Source organism: Moschus berezovskii, chromosome 2, assembly GCF_049115385.1.
Source record: "Moschus berezovskii isolate FMDL1 chromosome 2, NW_MosBer_1.0, whole genome shotgun sequence".
Lineage (NCBI taxonomy): Eukaryota > Metazoa > Chordata > Mammalia > Artiodactyla > Moschidae > Moschus > Moschus berezovskii.
The window spans coordinates 3,397,594-3,415,412 of record NC_142461.1 but is presented as its reverse complement, the minus strand read 5'-3'; the positions used below and the strand labels follow the sequence as shown (position 1 = coordinate 3,415,412).

Below are 17,819 nucleotides of genomic sequence, written 5' to 3'. Positions count from 1 at the left end.
GCATCAGGGTCTTTTCCAAGGAGTCCGTTCTTCGCATCAGGTGGCCAAAGTATTGGAGCTTCACCTTCAGCCTCAGTCCTTCCAGTGAATATTCAGGACTGATTTCCTTTAGGATGGACTGGTTTGATCTCCTTGCAGTCCAAGGGACTCTCAAGAGTCTTCTCCAACACTGCAGTTCAAAAGCATCAGTTCTTCAGTGCTCAGCTTTCTTTATGGTCCAACTCTCACATCCATACGTGACCACTGTGAAAACCACAGCTTTGACTATACAGACCTTTGTCAGTACAGTTATGTCTCTGTTTTTTAATATGCTGTCTACGTATGTCATAGCTTTTCTTCCAAGGAGCAGGTGTCTCTTAATTTCATAATTGGGAGGATTAGCAGTCCCGATTGCAAGCCTGTCGGGTGGCTCCCGGCATTTTTAGGAGCACCGTGGATGCTGGTTTCCTTCCCTGCAGAGGTTGCAGGAGGAGTCTTCATCACACTGCTGCTTCTAGGTATGAGTGCCCCAGACCTTCTGAGATCAGGGGTTTGCTAGTTAGAAAAAGTGCAAAGGCCCTGGGGCAGAAATGAGCTTGGCTTCTTGGTGGGACAAACCCTGGTGCATGAAATAGGGACCAGTAGAAAGTGAGGTGGGAGAAGCTGGTAGGAAGGGGTCAGATGGTGTACAGCCTTGCAGACCATGGGGAAAATGTGGGTTTTATTCCAAGTGCACTGTGGAGTTTCAAGTCGGGGAAGAGAACCTCCCACATTTGTGACTTTATCTTTCAAGCTGCTGTGTGGCAAGTAAAGTGTAGGGGCAAAGGTGAAAGGTGAGAAAGCGGGGAGATGGCTGGCGAAGTGCTGTGGCTGTCACGGTGGCCATGACAACAGGGATAGGGAGCTCTGCTCAGACTCAGGATACGTTTTGGAGGGGCAGCTGTCAGTATTAGCTGGTAGATTGGGTGTCAGGGGAAGGGCGACAAGAAAAATCAAAAACGATGCACAGGCTTTTGGCCTGAGCCCCAGGTTGGGCTCTTTATTGAGACAGGATGGACTGGCCCTTGAGGAGTCAGTTAGTTGCCTGGCAAGTTGTCCTGGGTAGCTCGGGATTCCTGCCCACCTCCTTACCACTCGCCACCTGCGTGAAACAGAGCCTCAGCTCCGAGTCCAGCAGTCTGGCTGTCAAGGTCCTTGAAATGACCCTTCCACGAGGCTGACTTTCCAGAGTCCCTTGTCCAGGAATACCTTGGAAGGTTTTAATCACCTGGTACCTGGCAGTCTATATTCCAGAAACTAAATCACGGCAGCCTTGACCAATGGAGTATGAATTAGTGGCTGATTATCATCACCAGCAATTAATCACCATGGCCAAGGCTTATTAATTTCCACAGCTCGATTATGACCTATGTTCAATGGTCTGTGATCCTAGGAGGGATCAGGGAGCTCCCTTATTCTTGGAACATCAGCAGATCAGTAACCCCAAGACATGACCTGCCGGTGTCTGTTTCCCAGCACGCAACCAGATCCGCATCCAGGGAGGCAGCTGAGGGCAGTGGGACACATCCTGCCAGACCACAGCTCACTCCAAGGCCCCTCGTTCCAGGAAGGACTGCAGAGTTACCATGCAGCATTGCAGATGCCCAGCAGCGGAAGCCGGTTCTGCAGTATTCACAGGGCCCGGAGTCTCTGCTTGAAACGTTGTGGGACGCTTCTCACAGTTTCTGCTTCTGCCTGAGTGAAGGCGAATGGCCCCTGCTGCTGCCGCTGCTGCTGAGTCGCATCAGTCGTGTCCGACTCTGTGTGACCCCATAGAGGGCAGCCCATCAGGCTCCCCCGTCCCTGGGATTCTCCAGGCAAGAACACTGGAGTGGGTTGCCATTTCCTTCTCCATTGTGTGACAGTGAAAAGGGAAAGTGAAGGCGCTGAGTCGTGTCCAACCCTTAGCGACCCCACGGACTGCAGCCTACCAGGCTCCTCCGTCCATGGGATTTTCTAGGCAGTAGTACTGGAGTGGCGTGCCATTGCCTTCTCCGGAATGGCCCCTACCTGGGTCATTAATTGAACATTTATTCTTTATGCCGGGTGTTCTCCTAAAGACTAGAGAACACACAGAATTTATACGTATAGGCTTTATACTTCACGGGGAGAGAGAAAACAGAAGTAAATGGACATGATGTCAGAGTTGGGCAAGCTCTGTGTGGAACAAAAGACAAGGCGGAGGGGTCTAGTGATGTGTGTCGGGGTCGGGAAGGCCACTCTGAGGAGGCGTTGGAACAGAGACTTGGAGGAGGAGGCGCCCCGCAAGATCAGGGGAACGAGCCTCCCAAGTGGTGGAAACAGCCCAAGAGCAAAGGCCTTGTAGCAGGAACATTCTAGAAGGTGAGGTCGTGGAGTGGGCCAGGGGCCTTGTAGTCAGTGTGGAATGGGATTTGGTTTTCATCATGACGTCACCTCCTTAAACAGCTTTGGGATGTGAAAATTTGAATTTTTTTTTTTTTTTCTGAAAAGCGCCACTATCGGGGACCAGCCTCGATATGGCCCAGGGTATCCTCGGGATGAACGGCGTCGGCGTCAGAGAGAGAGAGAGAGAAAGAGAGAGACAGGGGCTGATGATTCCTTGGTTTACGCTGGAAACCAATAAAACCCCAGCACGGGGTTTGCTCTGTTTACATAGGCCGCAGGTGCCCTCTCGAATCACTGGAGGCACCCCACCAGGGCACCCCCTCGAGTGGGTCTTAGAAGCCCAGGCAGATAAGTAAACTCAGAGGGCCCAGCGCTCCAAGGATCTCAACCAGAAAAAGGAGAATAGAGAAAAGGACGGAAAAAGAGAAAGAACGACACGGGGAGACCAAGCTTCAGTGAGCAAGGCCCAAAACTTTATTTTCCAGTGCCGCTTTTATACCCTAAGTTATGCGCATAAGAAACAGAGAAAGGGAGGTATAGATTCACACCAAAATCACGTGGGGTCAGCAGTCTTGACTCTTATCAGGATCAGGGCTTATTTTTGTGTATCTCGTGATAAAAGTTTTTAGGTGGTTTACATCATCTTCTGGCCAGGGGGCCTGCTAACAGTTTTATGGCCCTCTCTCCTGACAATAGGTTAGTTAGCAAGTAAAAGACTTTTCTTTTAAGGTGACTTTCCTAAAGTTAGGTGCTAGACACATAACAAAGTTACATTCCTATAAGGCACCGGTGTAGTGAGCTGCAAGAAAGGAACTTATTAACTTAAGATCTGATGTGGTTAAATCAAAGGCTACTACTTATATTCTCTATATGTGATTAATATATTTCCAAGGATACAATAGATAGAGGAAACTTTGCAGCAAGCATTGATTCAACAATGAAATCTTTTTTAGTACTACTCTAATGATTTTAACTTCTTCAACAGATTCCTGTATTTTAAAATATTAGGCTTTCTGTCCTTGCATGGCTGGGAGGCTATAAACAGTCACACTCATAGTTGTAAGAGCCCGGACAAACTTGTCATGCAAGTTAGAAAGCTATCAGAGGGGCTTGGATTGGAACACTCCTATTAAGCCGAGGAGAACTTTTAAACTACAGCTCTGAATTAATGTTTTCAGAGAAAGGTGGTTGGGGGGAAGCCCCCGTAAGTATTAGAGGACTTGATAAGAGGTGTAAGATAGTAAGGCAGTCAGACTCCGGTTTTCTTTGGGGTAGATGCTCAGGTAAGTCCAGGGGGTTCCTCGAGTCCTGATTAGCCTTTGCCCGTCAGGCCTCTTCCCCAGTTGACCTTTGCCACAGGTAGGATTTCCCTCGCTGGCTCCCGGCACGCCACCTTGCTTCTGATTCATGTTTGTAATAGTCACCCACTGCCCTGTCCCGGAAGCTGTTCTCTGATAAATGGACCGGCTGTCGGGGGGCCCTGAGCCTGGGACGTGGCTCGGGTTCGGGTCTCGTGCATCACACTGCGGTGAGCATCTCTGTGCTTGGGAGCTGAACTGACCGCCGCCTCTCTCTCTCTCTCTCTCTCTCTCGAGGACGCTACGATGCTCGGGCCCGCGTCCTCATCTGCCACACGGCCTCCCTCCTCCGAGCGCCCTTGGAGGAGCTCGACCTTCTGGAAGAGACCTTCCTCGAGAGCCTGAAGGAAACCAAAGAGGAGGACTCTGAGTAAGGGAGCCCTGGCCCTGGCCCCGCCTGTTGGGAGTAGAGGCCTTCCACTTCTCAGATAGGAGTCTGGTCTGCCCGTCCTCCCATCTAGCTGGAATCTCGGATTTCCACTCCAGTGGACTTCTGAGATGTCCACCACTTCCACCCATTAAGAGACTCTGGAGAATCCCGGTACAGCCCTGACTTGCTCTGGCCTCCACCCTCATTTGCAAGAGACGGGGATTGAGCAGATGATTGCTTCGAGCCCTGAGTTTGTGACTTTTACAGCCTGTGGTCTTGACACCCCACTGTGCTTCAGCTCATATGGCACCTTGTCTGTGGGTCAGAGTGGCCTGGGTCCTGACACCTGTATATCTTTTGACCTTGGGCAGGTTGGCCCCCCTTTCTCTAAGCTGTAATATTCTTATCTGTAGTATAGGAGAATAATCTCTCCCTAGGGTTGTTGTGGAAAACAGATGCAACTGTATTATTAAGTGCTTGGCCCAGGGCTGGCACACAGCAAGGGTTCCACACCTGGGAGTTCTTACCTTCCCCACGTGGCCCCATGCCTGCCACGGCTGATGGGCTTTGCTCTCTCTGTATGGTCAGGTGTGTGTCGAGGGAAGTTTTCCTGGCAAACTTGGCCAGAGCTCAGCTCTTTGTCGAACACTCTACAGAGGATCTAATCCCAGAGTAATAGATCAGTCCCAGTCATAGCCTAACTGCGTCCTCCTTGCAACCAGGCACATCTCCCAGCCTTGAGTTTTGTTCAGCCACGAAGGACTTCTTTGAGCAGTCAGACTATGCCAGTTCAACCCAGCTGAGAATTTAGCTTTGAAGCCAAGCTCAGAACTGGATCCGCCCTCCCCACCCCACCCCCACCCCCGGGTTTGTAGGGCAAAGGGAGGGGGTTGTTTCCTTGAGAAAGAAGGAAAGTTAATCTGTTGAAGTAACCCCAAAATAGCCTTGTTTTGACTCCCAGAGCTGTGTCAGTAAAGAAAGACCTGGACCCAAGGCCAGTGACCATAGTCACAAGGGCTGCCCAGCACCTTTGGATATATTGGACATTTGTACCATTTCAAGTATGCCTTGAAAGGAAAGAAACTCTTGAGTATTGTTTGGAAATCGGTTGTCAGAAAGAAACATATTACCCAGAGGTTCTGTTCCGAGAATACCAGTCATGCCAGATCAGGGACTGTGAAGCAGAGCCCACCTCTGCCACTTACCAGCCGTGTGATCCTGGCCAAGTTCCTTTACTTCTCTGAGCCTCAGTTTCCTCACATGCAAATGGGGATAATAATAGCACTCTCTTCAAAGGGTTCGTGTGGGGCTTAAATGAAGTTTCTATACCTAAAGTGCATCGAGCAGGCCTTGCACAGAGTTGTGTGTGTGTGTGTTCAGTTGCCAAGTCATGTCTGACTCTTTGTGACCCCATGGACTGTAGTCCGCCAGGCTCCTCTGTCCATAGGGATTCTTCTGGCAAGAATATTAGAGTGGGTTGCCATGCCCTCCTCCTCCAGGGGATCTTCGTGACCCAGGGATTGAACCCATGTCTCCTAAATCTCCTGCATGGGCAGGCAGGTCCTTTGCCACGGGCATTACCTGGGAAGCTCTGCACAGAGTTACTAGATGATGAATATCAACATTTGCTATCGCACCAAAAGAATTGATGCTTTTGAACTGTGGTGCTGGAGAAGACTCCTGAGAGCCCCTTGGACTGCAAGGAGATCCAACCAGTCCATCCTAAAAGAGATTAGTCCTGGGTGTTCATTGGAAGGACTGATGCTAAAGCTGAAACTCCAATACTTTGGCCACCTGATGCAAAGAACTGACTCATTGGAAAAGACACTGATGCTGGGAAAGATTGAAGGCAGGAGGAGAAAGGGATGACAGAGGATGAGATGGTTGGATGGCATCACCGACTCGATGGACATGAGTTTGAGCAGACTCTGGGAGATAGTGAAAGCTGTAGTCTGTGGAGTTGCAAAGAGTCGGACACAATTTAGAGACCGAGCAACAACATTGCTGTTATTTCATTGTGGGGCCTTTTCCTTGGAAAAATACTCCACAGGTGTCATTTTTTAAACTAAATTTTAGGGACTTTGGGGACCTCTAGGCTCCATCTGTGGTCTGTGGAAGAATCTGGGACCCAGGGAAAGCCTAGGGACTGGTCAGCCAAGCAGCCTGGTCCTCTGTTTGACTCTGCCGCTCATTCTGTGTGGCCCGGGGCCCGCGACTTTCCCCCTCTGGCATCAGCACCCGTGTTTTCACCTGTCCGAGAAGAGGATCGAGTTGCGTGTAGGTGTCTTTTAACCCTGCGGTTTTGAGTTTCTGCAAGGTGAGCTCCTTGGCACCCGGGGCGATCCTGTGCAGCTGGGGCTCAGGGTACAGGGTCCCACCTCTCTGTTCTCGGGGCCTCTCTGAGCCCTGCGGCCAGCCGAGCTCTCCCTCCTGGTTGGGGGACTTCACTTCTCTATGCCTTAGCTTCCTTGTCCCTAGCACAGGGGTAGTGATCGTATCTCTGTCATAGGGCTCTCCAGAGGATTAAACTAGTTCCTTCTTGTCAAAAGCTTGGAACAGTCCCTGGCACATAGTAAACAGCGAATGCCGGGCTGGAGGTTGATACTGAGCCCATCATAATAACATGGTCAACATCTAACCTTTATGGAGTGCCCTCTAGATGCCGGTACAAGATACTGTCTCATTGGATTTTCACTGCAGTCCCCTGAGGCTTTGGCAGAGGAAGAAACAGAAGGTCAGAGGGTGACGTCACTCGCCCAGGGGTGCCCAGGTGATCGGAGACACCATCCGATTCAGCTTCCTTATCCAGTCTGAATGTCACTCACTGCATCCCCTCCGGGCATGGCTGGGAACCCCCAGTTTCCTCCTTAGTTCTGAAGAAGGCAGCAAAGATCACTCTTCTATGGACTTTCTGAGCTTTTACTCAGAATGTGTCTCTAGACTCCGCAGAGATAAGCACCCCATCTCTGTTGACTGGAGAAAGTGATTAAAAAAAAAGAAAGAAAAGGGTGGACTTCCCTTGGGGTCCAGTGGATAAGAATCCATGTGACAACGTAGGGGACACTGGTTCTGTCCTCGGTGTGGGAAGACTCCACGTGCAGCGGAGCAGCTAAGCCCGTGTACCTCACTGAGCCCCCTCCAGGGCCCAAGAGCCACAAGTACTGAGCCCAGCCAGTGCCCCTAGAACCTCGCACCTAGGGAAGCCACTGCAGTGAGAAGCTGTGCCCCACATCTGGAGAGCAGCCCCCCACTCCCCCAAACTGGAGAAAGCCCGCTCGCAGCAATGAAGACCCAGCACAGTCATAAATAAATAATTCTGGGAAAACGAGAAGGGTGACGACGAGGGCAGAAAAGAGGAAGGAGCCCCTCTCACGGGAGGTAAGGGGCCGTGAGGGAAATTGCTCTGTGGAGCCGTGAGATGAGCAAGGTAGCTTTGCTCCTCACAAGGTAGCTGTGACTTCAGCCTGGGATTTAGCCCTAATCTGCGTTTTGGCTTCAGCCTCTGATCGCTCAGCTGGTAAAGAATCTGCGGCAATGCGGGGGACCTGGGATCAATCCCTGGGTTGGGAAGATCCCCTGGGGAAGGGAAAGGCTCCCCACTCCAGTATTCTGGCCTGGAGAATCCCATGGACTGTGTAGTCCATGGGGTTGCAAAGAGTCACATACAACTGAGCAACTTTCACTTCTGTCTTTGGGAGGCTGACTTGAACTCCAGCTCAAGGTCACTTCCGGCATCCCCGGTCGTGCGTGTGGCCAGGGGCTCTGTGATGGCACAGGGGGCCATGGTGCCTCCACAGCAGGCAACGTCAGGAAAAGGAGCAAGGCTTCGTTTGGATTTAGCGTCGTGCTCTGAATTTTCCCCTCCTAGTGTAGGAAGCATCAAAGCTGTGACTCACAGCCAGCGTCTCCTCTTGTTTAAATTCAGTCAGGCGCGAACCTCCCTGGGATTTGTTCTAATATCCTGGAAGCTTCATTCTTGCTGGTGAGTGGCCTGAACTCTGGCTAAGTATTTTCTTCAGCCAAAATGTATGTGCTTTCTGGTTTTCATAGACGTGGACAATGAGCGGGAGAATAGATTACTGCAGTGAGATGTTCACCTCCAAATCTTCCTTTCCAAGGAACATCTTCTGAGTCCCATCCAGGTGCCAGTCCCAGAGCCAGCTCCTGTGGGTGGAGTGCAGGAAAGGTTTGATCTATGTCCTGAAGGTTCACCCCTGTGATTCTTAAACTTGAGATAACCAGAGGGCTTGTTACAAGTAGTTTTCCTCACCCAGGAAGTAGTGCTTTTAACACCTCCCCGCTGGGGATCCTGATGTGGTTGATCCAGGGCCTACCCTCTGAAAATCAATTGTCTACGAAGAAGGCAATGGCAACCGACTCCAGTACTCTTGCCTGGAAAATCCCATGGGTGGAGGAGCCTGGTGGGCTGCGGTCCATGGGGTTGCTAAGAGTCGGACACGACTGACCGACTTCACTTTCACTTTTCACTTTCATGCATTGGAGAAGGAAATGGCAACCCACTCCTGTGTTCTTGCCTGGAGAATCCCAGGGACGGGGGAGCCTGGTGGGCTGCCGTCTCTGGGGTCGCACAGAGTCGGACACGACTGAAGCGACTTGGCAGCGGCAGCAGCAGGATAGGTCTTAGAGCTGACCATTCCAGGTGTGTTTCCCCTCGGTCTCTATGACTTTCTCTCTGATCCTTTCTCACTGCTTTTGTTCATTTCTGTTCTTTTTGATGTTCTCACTTTTAATTCAGTGTCCCTTATAATTTTAGATAAATATGATCTCTGTGTACCTCGTCATTTCTGTTCCGTTCCGTTCCGTCGCTCAGTCGTGTCCGACTCTTTGCGACCCTGTGGACTGTAGCCTACCAGGCTTCTCCGTCCATGGGATTCTCCAGGCAAGAATACTGGAGTGGGTTACCGTTTCCTTCTCCAGGGGATCTTCCCGACCCAGGGATCGAACCCAGGTCTCCCGCATTGGAGGCAGACGCTTTTACCTGTGAGCCACCAGGGGAGAGAATTTTCTTTACCTTCAATTTTTTAAATCTTTGCCAATTCTGATTTCTCATTTCTTCTTTCCTGTCTACTTCTATCTCAATCTCATGTTCTGTATTTCTTAGGTGAAATGTTGAAGCTTTTCCCCCGTGTATGTATCTACAAATGCTTTGTTAAGAACAATTCAAAATGTGGATGCCATTTTACATTTCCAAAAAAAAAAGAAAATCAATGGTGTAGAATCCCAGACTAATACAGTACAGAGGGTTAGGAAAGTCTGGAGTAGGAGCAGTTAGGCAGCCTTGAGGCTCAGGGCATGCTTCCTGGAGGAGACAACTCTGGAAAGGAGAGTACTGTTTAGCCAGACAAAGGGAGGTGAGACGGTCCTTGGCAGCCAAGGGGCAGCAGGAGCACAGGACTGGGGCTTCGGAGGTGTGCCTGCAGGCAGTTTAGTGTTTCTGGAGCGTAAAGTGGAAGTTCGGAATTGATGAGCCATGAGGCTGCGAAGAAGGCAGGGGCCAGGTCACAGGGGGCCTGAGTGTCCTGCTGGAGAGGTGACCCCATCCTCAAGGCAGAGGAGGAACTAGGAGGGAGGGAGAATTCTCCTGGTTGATGTTGGTCACCTTCTGGGGCTATCATCATTTCCAGTCCCGAAGTGAGAAAACTGACGCTCAGAAAAATCAGGTGAGCCGGTGAGCTCGTGGCAGAGCTGGGCTGAAACCTTTCTGCCCCCAGTTTGCAGAGTGTTTCCCAGGCAACATTTGTTGAACCAGATACTGCTGGTCGGTCCGCAGAGCCAGCTGCTTGTGGCCCCTGTATGTTCCTCATATGTGTTCCCCCAGCAGCTGGAATTTCTCCCCAGGCCTTGAACTCTACTGAAAGCAACTCATTTCCAGCCTTCCTGTTTGCCCCAAATGGTGCTAGCAGTTCAGGGCCAAAGTATATCTCCAGCCTGTGTTGAGGAAATTATCATAACCATGGAAAGAATGATGGGAGCAATAAACACACTGAATGATTACAGCATGCCAGTACCCTGTGTGGACTCTCGCTCAGCCCTCCCAATACCCCTGGGAATTCAGGACTTTTATTATCCCCTCTTCATGAATGAGGAAACTCAGACAGGACGAGTTACTTGTACTTAATCCCGAGGTTAGTAAGTGGCTCTGTCCACCAGGATAGGCTAGGTTTTGCTGCAGTAACAAATGACCTCCATGTCTCAGTGGCTTACAGCAAGAAAAAGGTGAATTTCTTTCAGGTTGGCTGTGGCTTTAGTCCACGCTGTCTTGGTCCCAGGATGACAGAGTGATCTTGGTCAACGTTGTTGCTGGTCTCGGGGCAGAGCAGAAGGGGTCTTAGCAGGAAGTGACACAGATCCCTTCCCCCTACTGGCCAAAACGGGTCATGGGGCCACTCAGCTCAGCAGGGCAGAGAAGGATCATTTTTCCTTAGGGAGGACCAGCGCAGGGCATAACTGAACATCTGGAGAACGCTGATGGCCCACCACAGCAGAGGGAGGATCCAAGCCTCGTTTACAGGGTTTGAAACCTGACTGCACAGTCCAGGCCCTTCATCACCATCGTGTGATAATGGATGCGTGTGGTTCAACTTCTTGCCGCACGTCTGAGGGCGTGTGTTTCAACCATGGGAAACCAGCGCCTGTGACCATGGAGAACTGGTTTCCGCTCGGTAGTGAAGCAACCATATACCCCCAGGAGGATAAGAATGTGTCCCTCCTGAGGCTGCTGGTTTGTAAAGATTAAACTCATTAAGGAATTCATTAAGGAATTTAAGACAATTGGCTGAGGTGAGCGGGCCGACAACCAAAATGCGTAGCAGGTCTCTGAATGCCCGTCTCCAATCCCACTTCTCCCCACTAACTGGAGGGTGAACTGTGGTTCAGGAGGCGAGAGATGGGTAGGAAACAGTGCTGATTGACGATCACGTGATCCTGTTTGCCAGCGCACAAAAGTGCCCGCCCACTGTCCGCGTTCCGTGAGAGTCTGTCGATTGAAGGCACGAATTAAATTAAATTTAGTCCCCACTGTCTTGGTCCCAGGATGACAGAGTGATCTTGGTCAACTGTTGCTGGTCTCAGGGCAGAGCAGGAGGAGACTTAGCAGGAGACTTAAGTTCCTTAATGAATTTAATCTTTACAAACCAACAGCCTCAGGAGGGAGACGTTCCTATCCCCCTTTTTACGAAAGGAGGGACTGAATTTCAGGGAAATGGAGCTTCGTGGGAACAGCTTCCATTTGGGTCCCCGCGTGCAGGGCCGGTTGTCAGGCTCTGCTCGACAGAGATTCCCCATGCTGCTCCCCACTGCTGCTCAGAAGCCGGGTACGCTTATCCCCGAACTCGGCTGTGACACGCAGACAATAAAAAGGAAAACTGCTTCTGGGATAAGATAAGTCATTCGAAGTGCAAAGCACAGTGGCAGTCGTGTTAAAAGTCCTCAATAAATATTAACCCTTCATTTATTATCACTGGCATCTGCTGTTGCTCCAGCACTGAGTTGTTGTCCAAACTCCAGGTTCAGTTCAGAGTTCGCGCTGGGAATGACTGCAGCCTCCCACCCTTGTCTCCTGCACCTTATTGCCCCAAAGCACCGCGGGCCGCATGTCGGCAGGAAAGTTGGCCTTAGTGCCGGGAAGTATTCTCAGGATTCACCTGACCCCAGTTTCCATCAGTGCTTCCCTTTTACCACATTTTGTCACCTTCAGATCTCAAGTCCGGACTGTTCTAGTTGTTGCCCCAAGGCCAAGGTCTCCAGCACAGACATTTCTCACATCCGAAAGGGTTATTCTCAAGGGAAATTGGTTTCCAAACATCACAGGGGGAGGTCGGCGCAGATGGCAAGGTGCGGGGTGGGGAGGGAGAGTGAGGTGATGGAGTCTCTAACTATCTGGTACTCGTTCCAAGTCCATCTGTGGAAAGATACCTTGTGCTGCTTCTGCCGTTATCGTTATTACTTCTTTGTCTTTTCATTATTCAAATTGCAACCCTGTTAGGATGGATCGACTGGGTAAGTAGCATATCCCGCATACTGGGTTTTTAGAGCATTTTCAGTTTTTTAAGACCGTCGATGGTGGATGGACCCGGGGCAGCCTTGGTGCCTTGCTCTGCATGATAGAGCCACGGCATGGGTGCTAGTTTGGGGGGTTGGGGAGGAGGGGCGGCATCAAGGTTGCTCAGGCACCACCAGCCCTCGAGAGCAACCTCTTCTCCTGCAGGTCTGCTGAGGCATCCCGGAAGAAGAAGGAGAACAGGAGGAAGTGGAAGCGCTATCTGCTGATAGGCCTGGCGACCGTGGGAGGCGGGACGGTGATTGGTAAGATGAGACGGGACACGTGGCCGGGCAGTGAGTGTGGGATGACTGCAGGGATTGGCTTGAGGGCGCACAGTCGCGATGGGCTGCCTGCTCACTTGCGTGTTGAAGGTCCTTTGCTCTCTCCCACTTGCTCTGGGGAGAAATTGAGGCTGCATGCCGCAGCTTGCCGCTCCTGTGTGGTCTGCCACCCCCTGAACACCACTGTCTGCCAGCTCCCTGCTCCAGCCACCCTGTGCTTCGGCGGCACTGCTGGGCCTTCCCCCGCGTCCCCCCGCTTGGTGTCCACTGCAGGGGGATCAGCTGGGGGGCTGCCTCCCCGCAGCGTGCAGAGGCAGTGTGTTTGCGTGTATGTCGGGGGGCCGCGTGCTCGTGCCCTCCTGTCCCCAGCATGGGCGGCTGTCCTTGCAGGCGTCACCGGGGGCCTGGCCGCTCCTCTCGTCGCTGCCGGGGCCGCCACCATCATCGGCAGCGCCGGGGCCGCAGCTCTGGGCTCAGCGGCTGGCATCGCCATCATGACCTCGCTGTTCGGCGCGGCTGGAGCCGGCCTGACAGGTAAGGGTCCAGAGCAGCGGCGGCCGTGAGGGGTCTGTGGCCCCGGATGGCCCAGCCCCGTAAGGGACATGCCCAGATTCTCACCAGGGGGACTCCCCGGGAGACAGAGGAGGAAGAGGACGTGGCTTTCCTCTTCTCTGAGTCCCAGAACTTGCAGCAGGCTTCGGCACGGGTCAGGAGGGCTGAGGTTGTGAAACTGCCCCCAGTGTAGACTCTTTAGAGAGGGTCTTTTTGGCCCTCTTGTCACCACCTGGGTAGTTTCCAGGCAGGATGCCTCAGAGACGCTTGAGCTTCCCCATGTAAGAGACACACGGCTACCTTTCATTCACCAGCATCATCTGGGTGGGGGCGGGGAGGGAGTCTTTCCAAGCCACGTGTGTCACTAGGCCCCTCATCACACAGTTTCCTGTTCCTCTCCCCAGGTGGCCTGTAGCTTCCCACATTAAGAATCTTGCTCATGGGAACTTCCCTGGTGGTCCAGTGGTTAAGAACTTTGCCTTCCAATGCAGAGGGTAAGGGTTTGATGCCTGGTCCAGGAGCAGAGATCCCACATGCCTTGCAGCCAAAAACACCAAAATAAAACAGAAGCAGTACTGTAACAAATTCAATGAAGACTTTAAAGATGGTCCACATTTTAAAAAATCTTTAAAAAAAAATCTTGGTCCGCTCACAGCACTTTTACTAAGATGGGTGTGTTTATGCTCCTGAAGTTCGTGGGCAGGAAAAAGATATAGTACCCCCCGAATCAGGACAGAGCAGTGGTTTATAAAGTTGGGCTCTGAGTTTCAATCCCAGCTCTGCCGCTCGCGGGCTCACCCTCCTTTGGAAGCCTCTTACTCGCATCTGTAATCAGGGACAATCATGGCACCAGCGTTAACGAGCTCAAAACTGAGATGTTTGCTGAGGAGCAGGGCACACAGTTGGCACTCACCGTGATGAGTGTGTGAGTGCACAGAGCCACGCAGCCTAACATTCCCCGGCTCCCCAGTCACCCCCACCCTCGTTTTTGTGTCTGGGCCCTTAGGATACAAGATGAAGAAGCGTGTTGGGGCCATTGAGGAGTTCACGTTTCTGCCCCTGACGGAAGGCAGGCAGCTGCACATCACCATCGCCGTCACGGGATGGCTGGCATCCGGACGATACCGTGAGGACCGGGGCAGAGCAGGGCGTGGGGTGCGCGGGTGTCGGCTGAGCTGGGTCTGCTGCTGCGGCCAGACGCTGCCTAGGCTTCTGGCCAGTGTATGTCTCCAGGGGTGGGTAGGAGAGCCTCCAGAGTCTCAGAGTGGTGAGATTACTTCATCCCATCCATCCATCCAGCATCTGTTTGTCTACCCGCCCACCCTCCCTCCCACATCCATCTGTCCATCTGCCTGTCCATCCATTCCTCTGTCTGTCCGTCCATATAATCATCCATCCATCCATCCATCTATCCATCCATCTGTTCATTTGTCCATCCATCCACCCACACATCCACCCATAGTCCATCCTTTCAGCAGGCTTTACAGAGCACTGAGCACACTCTGTGCCAGACACTGAGCTAGGCCCTGGGAATCCAGTGGTGAGCAGCACAGTCATGGCCTCTGCTCCCGTGGAATATATGGTCCAAGGCAGGAGACAGATCACTGAGCAGAGAATTACAGGGATGCTGTATGCATGGCACAATAGGGGAAGCACAGAGTTTCTGGGGAGTGAGGGAAAAGTCACTAGAGGAAACTCTTTCGGCCAAGAGTTTCATCAGCTAGGAGTTAGCCAGGTAAAGAAAGAGGAAGCAATGAATACCACGTAAAAGGGCAGATTAAAAGGTCTGCTGGTGCAAAGGAAGCAGAGGATGGCTGGAGCCAGGGGCTGGGAGACGAGTTTGGGTGGGGCCACATCCCGCAGGAGTGTGTCAGCTGTGGCCGGGAGGACTTCTCAGAACCAGTGGAGGTTAGCAGTGGACTTTCAGCACGTAAGTGAGAAATCGGTACATCTTGGCTGTGTGACCTCAAGCCATTTACTTAACCTCTCTGTGCCTTGGCTGTTTCACTTGTGAGGCAAAGCAGATTATTCTTGCCTGTCAGGGCACTCACAAAGATTAAACAAGGTGACCTGTAGAAGGTTTTTCGTGACATTCCACAAGCATTACTTAGTTCTCTTTGCTGCTGTAATTCGAACATGTGTGATCTGGGGGACTTCCAGCCAGGGTGGCCCTGAGAAATAAAAGTCCGAGTACCGCTTCCTGCTGGTTCACTGTTGCAGGTGCCCATGTGAGGCTCAACAAACAGGATGAGCCAGGTTATCAGCCCAGGGAGAGAGCAGGGTGGGCCCGGGAGGCTGGAGCATCCCAACCAGATACACACGCTCAGAGCCTGGTGGGTTCCCAGCGGGGAACCCACAGTTCTTCTGAATGACATAGCAGGAAGCAGGCGAGAAAATGCCCAGGCTCTGTTGAGAGGCTTTTCTGGGCCCCAGAGTCTTACTGGTGAGGCTCACCCCGGCCAGCCCCTGCATAGCGGTCTCTGGCATTGACTGAGCAGCTGGCACCCTCAGTCAGGCATTTCACCCACGCGCTAGGATCCTGATGTGCGTTACCTCGTGTGACCCTTTGAAGCAGAGCTGTTCTTTCCCTGATCTGGACGGAGAGGAAAGTTGGAGGGGTCACGTGGCAGACAGGTGGCGCAGCAGGGTTCCACCCCAGGCCTCCTGACCCAGGGCTCTCGGGCTCCTCCTCGTTTGTCTCATGCGCTGTCTGTGCTACGGAAAGACCAAGATGGGAGGGAGGACGAGGGGCCCAGCAAGCAGCTTGCAGCTCTGACCAGTGTGGAGAGCAAGTCTTTTATGGTTGCCTTACCCCCTGGCTGAGTTGGCTCCAGGTCAAAGTCAAGTTCATCTGGGGGGTAGCGGGGAGGAGATGGTCTTCAGTGCTCTCCCCCAGCAGCCTCGTGCGGTATGCGCCCCAGGCGGAGGGGGACTGTTATAAGAAATGCAGCCGAGCTAGACGAAGTTCCGGAGGGAAATATCGCCTGCCTCCTCGATGCTAGGAAAGAAGTCTAACATCCGCACAGGACTGCTCCTGCCTGTGCTGGGAACAGACTTTCTCGGGTCTGTCCCTTTATACATAGGATTGCACGCACTCATGATAGTGGCCTAGGAGCTCACCGCTGAGCCAGGCATTCTGCACGCATTGGCTCACTCACGCCCTCATGCCGAGCCACAAAGGTGGGCATTGTTATCACCCCTATTTTACAGATGAAGAAACTGAGGCTGATAAGGGCTGCCCAGAGCTGCCTTGCTAGTCAGGGAACAGGGCACGGCTCACCCGCTTTCTGTCTAGCTCCGTGGCCCATGTTCTTGGCCACGGGGTGACAGAATGCAGGAGAGCGCTTTATAGTTTACGTGATGCTTTTCACGCAGCCTATCATGTGGTCCCCGTGACCCCTGTGAGTCAGATGCCCTCTTTCCATTCTGACACCTGCAGAAACCGAGGCTCAGAAGGGCGGTGGGCCCTGCTGCAAGCCTTGGGACCAGGAAGCTGCCCAGCTGGGTCCAGAGCCTGGGCCAGCATCACAGCCCACCACGCACATACCTCATGCACACACACTTACATGCATGTATACATATGCATCTACATACTCACATGTACACACGTACATGCACACATGTGTGTGTACACACGTGCTTGCACATGCGCTACACGCGTATATGCATGTATACTACACATGGACGGCCTTACATACATGCACGCATGTGTACACGCACACAGTCACACACACAATCTGCCCACATCCTCTCTCGGAGCTTGCTGTCTTCTCCTCCATAACTAGAGACAGTTAACCCCTGAGCTGCTGCAGAGCTCTGCCCAGGTCCCTGCAGAGAGGGGGAGCAGCCCCTCAGGGGTCTTTGTCAGCAGAGCTCCCCCAGTAGGGACGAGGGCTTTGGGTTGGGCAGATCGAGGCGCCTGGCTGACCCGGAACCCAGAGGCAAGGGGAAGCTGTCTCCTTCCTCCCTTCACTCATCCTGCTTTCATGAGGCTTTGCAAGTCGAGTGCTTGGCAGACGGGCTGCAGGAGAGACGGGCGCCAGATGAGGCAAAAATAAATGGATAGTCGTAGGCCGTGATGAGGACTCAGGGCAGGAAAGCGCAGGGTGTGCGAGGCCCATCAGAGAGCCAGAGGGGATTCCCTGGAGATGAGGCGAGCGAGCTGGAAGCTCGACGAAAAGCAAGGATGGGAGGTCACTTGGGCCACAGGCAGAGACGCACAGGGCTCCTCCGTGCTCCCACAGTCCACAGACCAGCGACTCCGTGAGGTCTGCACGGTCCTCTCCCTCCCTGGGCTGAGGGCTTCGTATCTGGGTGGTTCAGTCTCCTGCATTGTAAAATGAAATAACGTTATTCCCTGTAATTGTGGGGCTCCATTTCCGAAGCTGCGTTGAGGATTAAATCAGAGAGTCCCTGAGAAAACCCTCAGTGCAGAGCTGCATGTTTCCTGCAGTGACCGGGGTCTGCATCCTCAGGGTCAGGCTCCAGGCCTGGCGTGGTCTGGGTCCCCGGTTAATGTCTGTGTAGGAATGAAACAGTGAACGAAGGGATGGAATCAAAAGCGTGTGTCTCCGAAGGGTGACATGACGAACAATGAGGCTGTGAGGACGGCAAGGGCCAGGTCACCGGGGCCGAGCGTCCTGCCGGAGAGGGGCCGCTGCCCTCAGGGCCGAGGGAGGACCAGGCGGGCGAGGGCTGCCAGTGTCGTGACGAACAATGAGGCTGTGAGGACGGCAAGGGCCAGGTCACAGGGGCCGAGTGTCCTGCCGGAGAGGGGCCGCTGCCCTCAGGGCCGAGGGAGGACCAGGCGG

At 52.8% G+C, this 17,819-nt stretch overlaps 1 protein-coding gene across 14 annotated transcripts in view; it reads left to right on the top strand.

Annotated features, from left to right (window-relative positions):
* Positions 1-17,819, top strand: part of TMCO4 (transmembrane and coiled-coil domains 4) — a 107,694-nt gene that overhangs the window by 35,960 nt on the left and 53,915 nt on the right. For 13 of the 14 annotated variants that reach the window (XR_016038996.1, XM_088843145.1, XM_088843141.1 and 10 more), the window contains 4 exons: positions 3,981-4,113; positions 12,341-12,438; positions 12,847-12,990; positions 14,015-14,134. Coding sequence is in view for 13 of the 14 variants with exons in the window: in XM_088843145.1 (XP_088699271.1) it covers positions 3,981-4,113; positions 12,341-12,438; positions 12,847-12,990; positions 14,015-14,134 (495 nt within the window). In the remaining variant the exon portion in view is untranslated. The remainder of the gene's footprint in view (positions 1-3,980; positions 4,114-12,340; positions 12,439-12,846; positions 12,991-14,014; positions 14,135-17,819) is intronic. The other variant, XM_088843177.1, reaches the window with a different exon arrangement.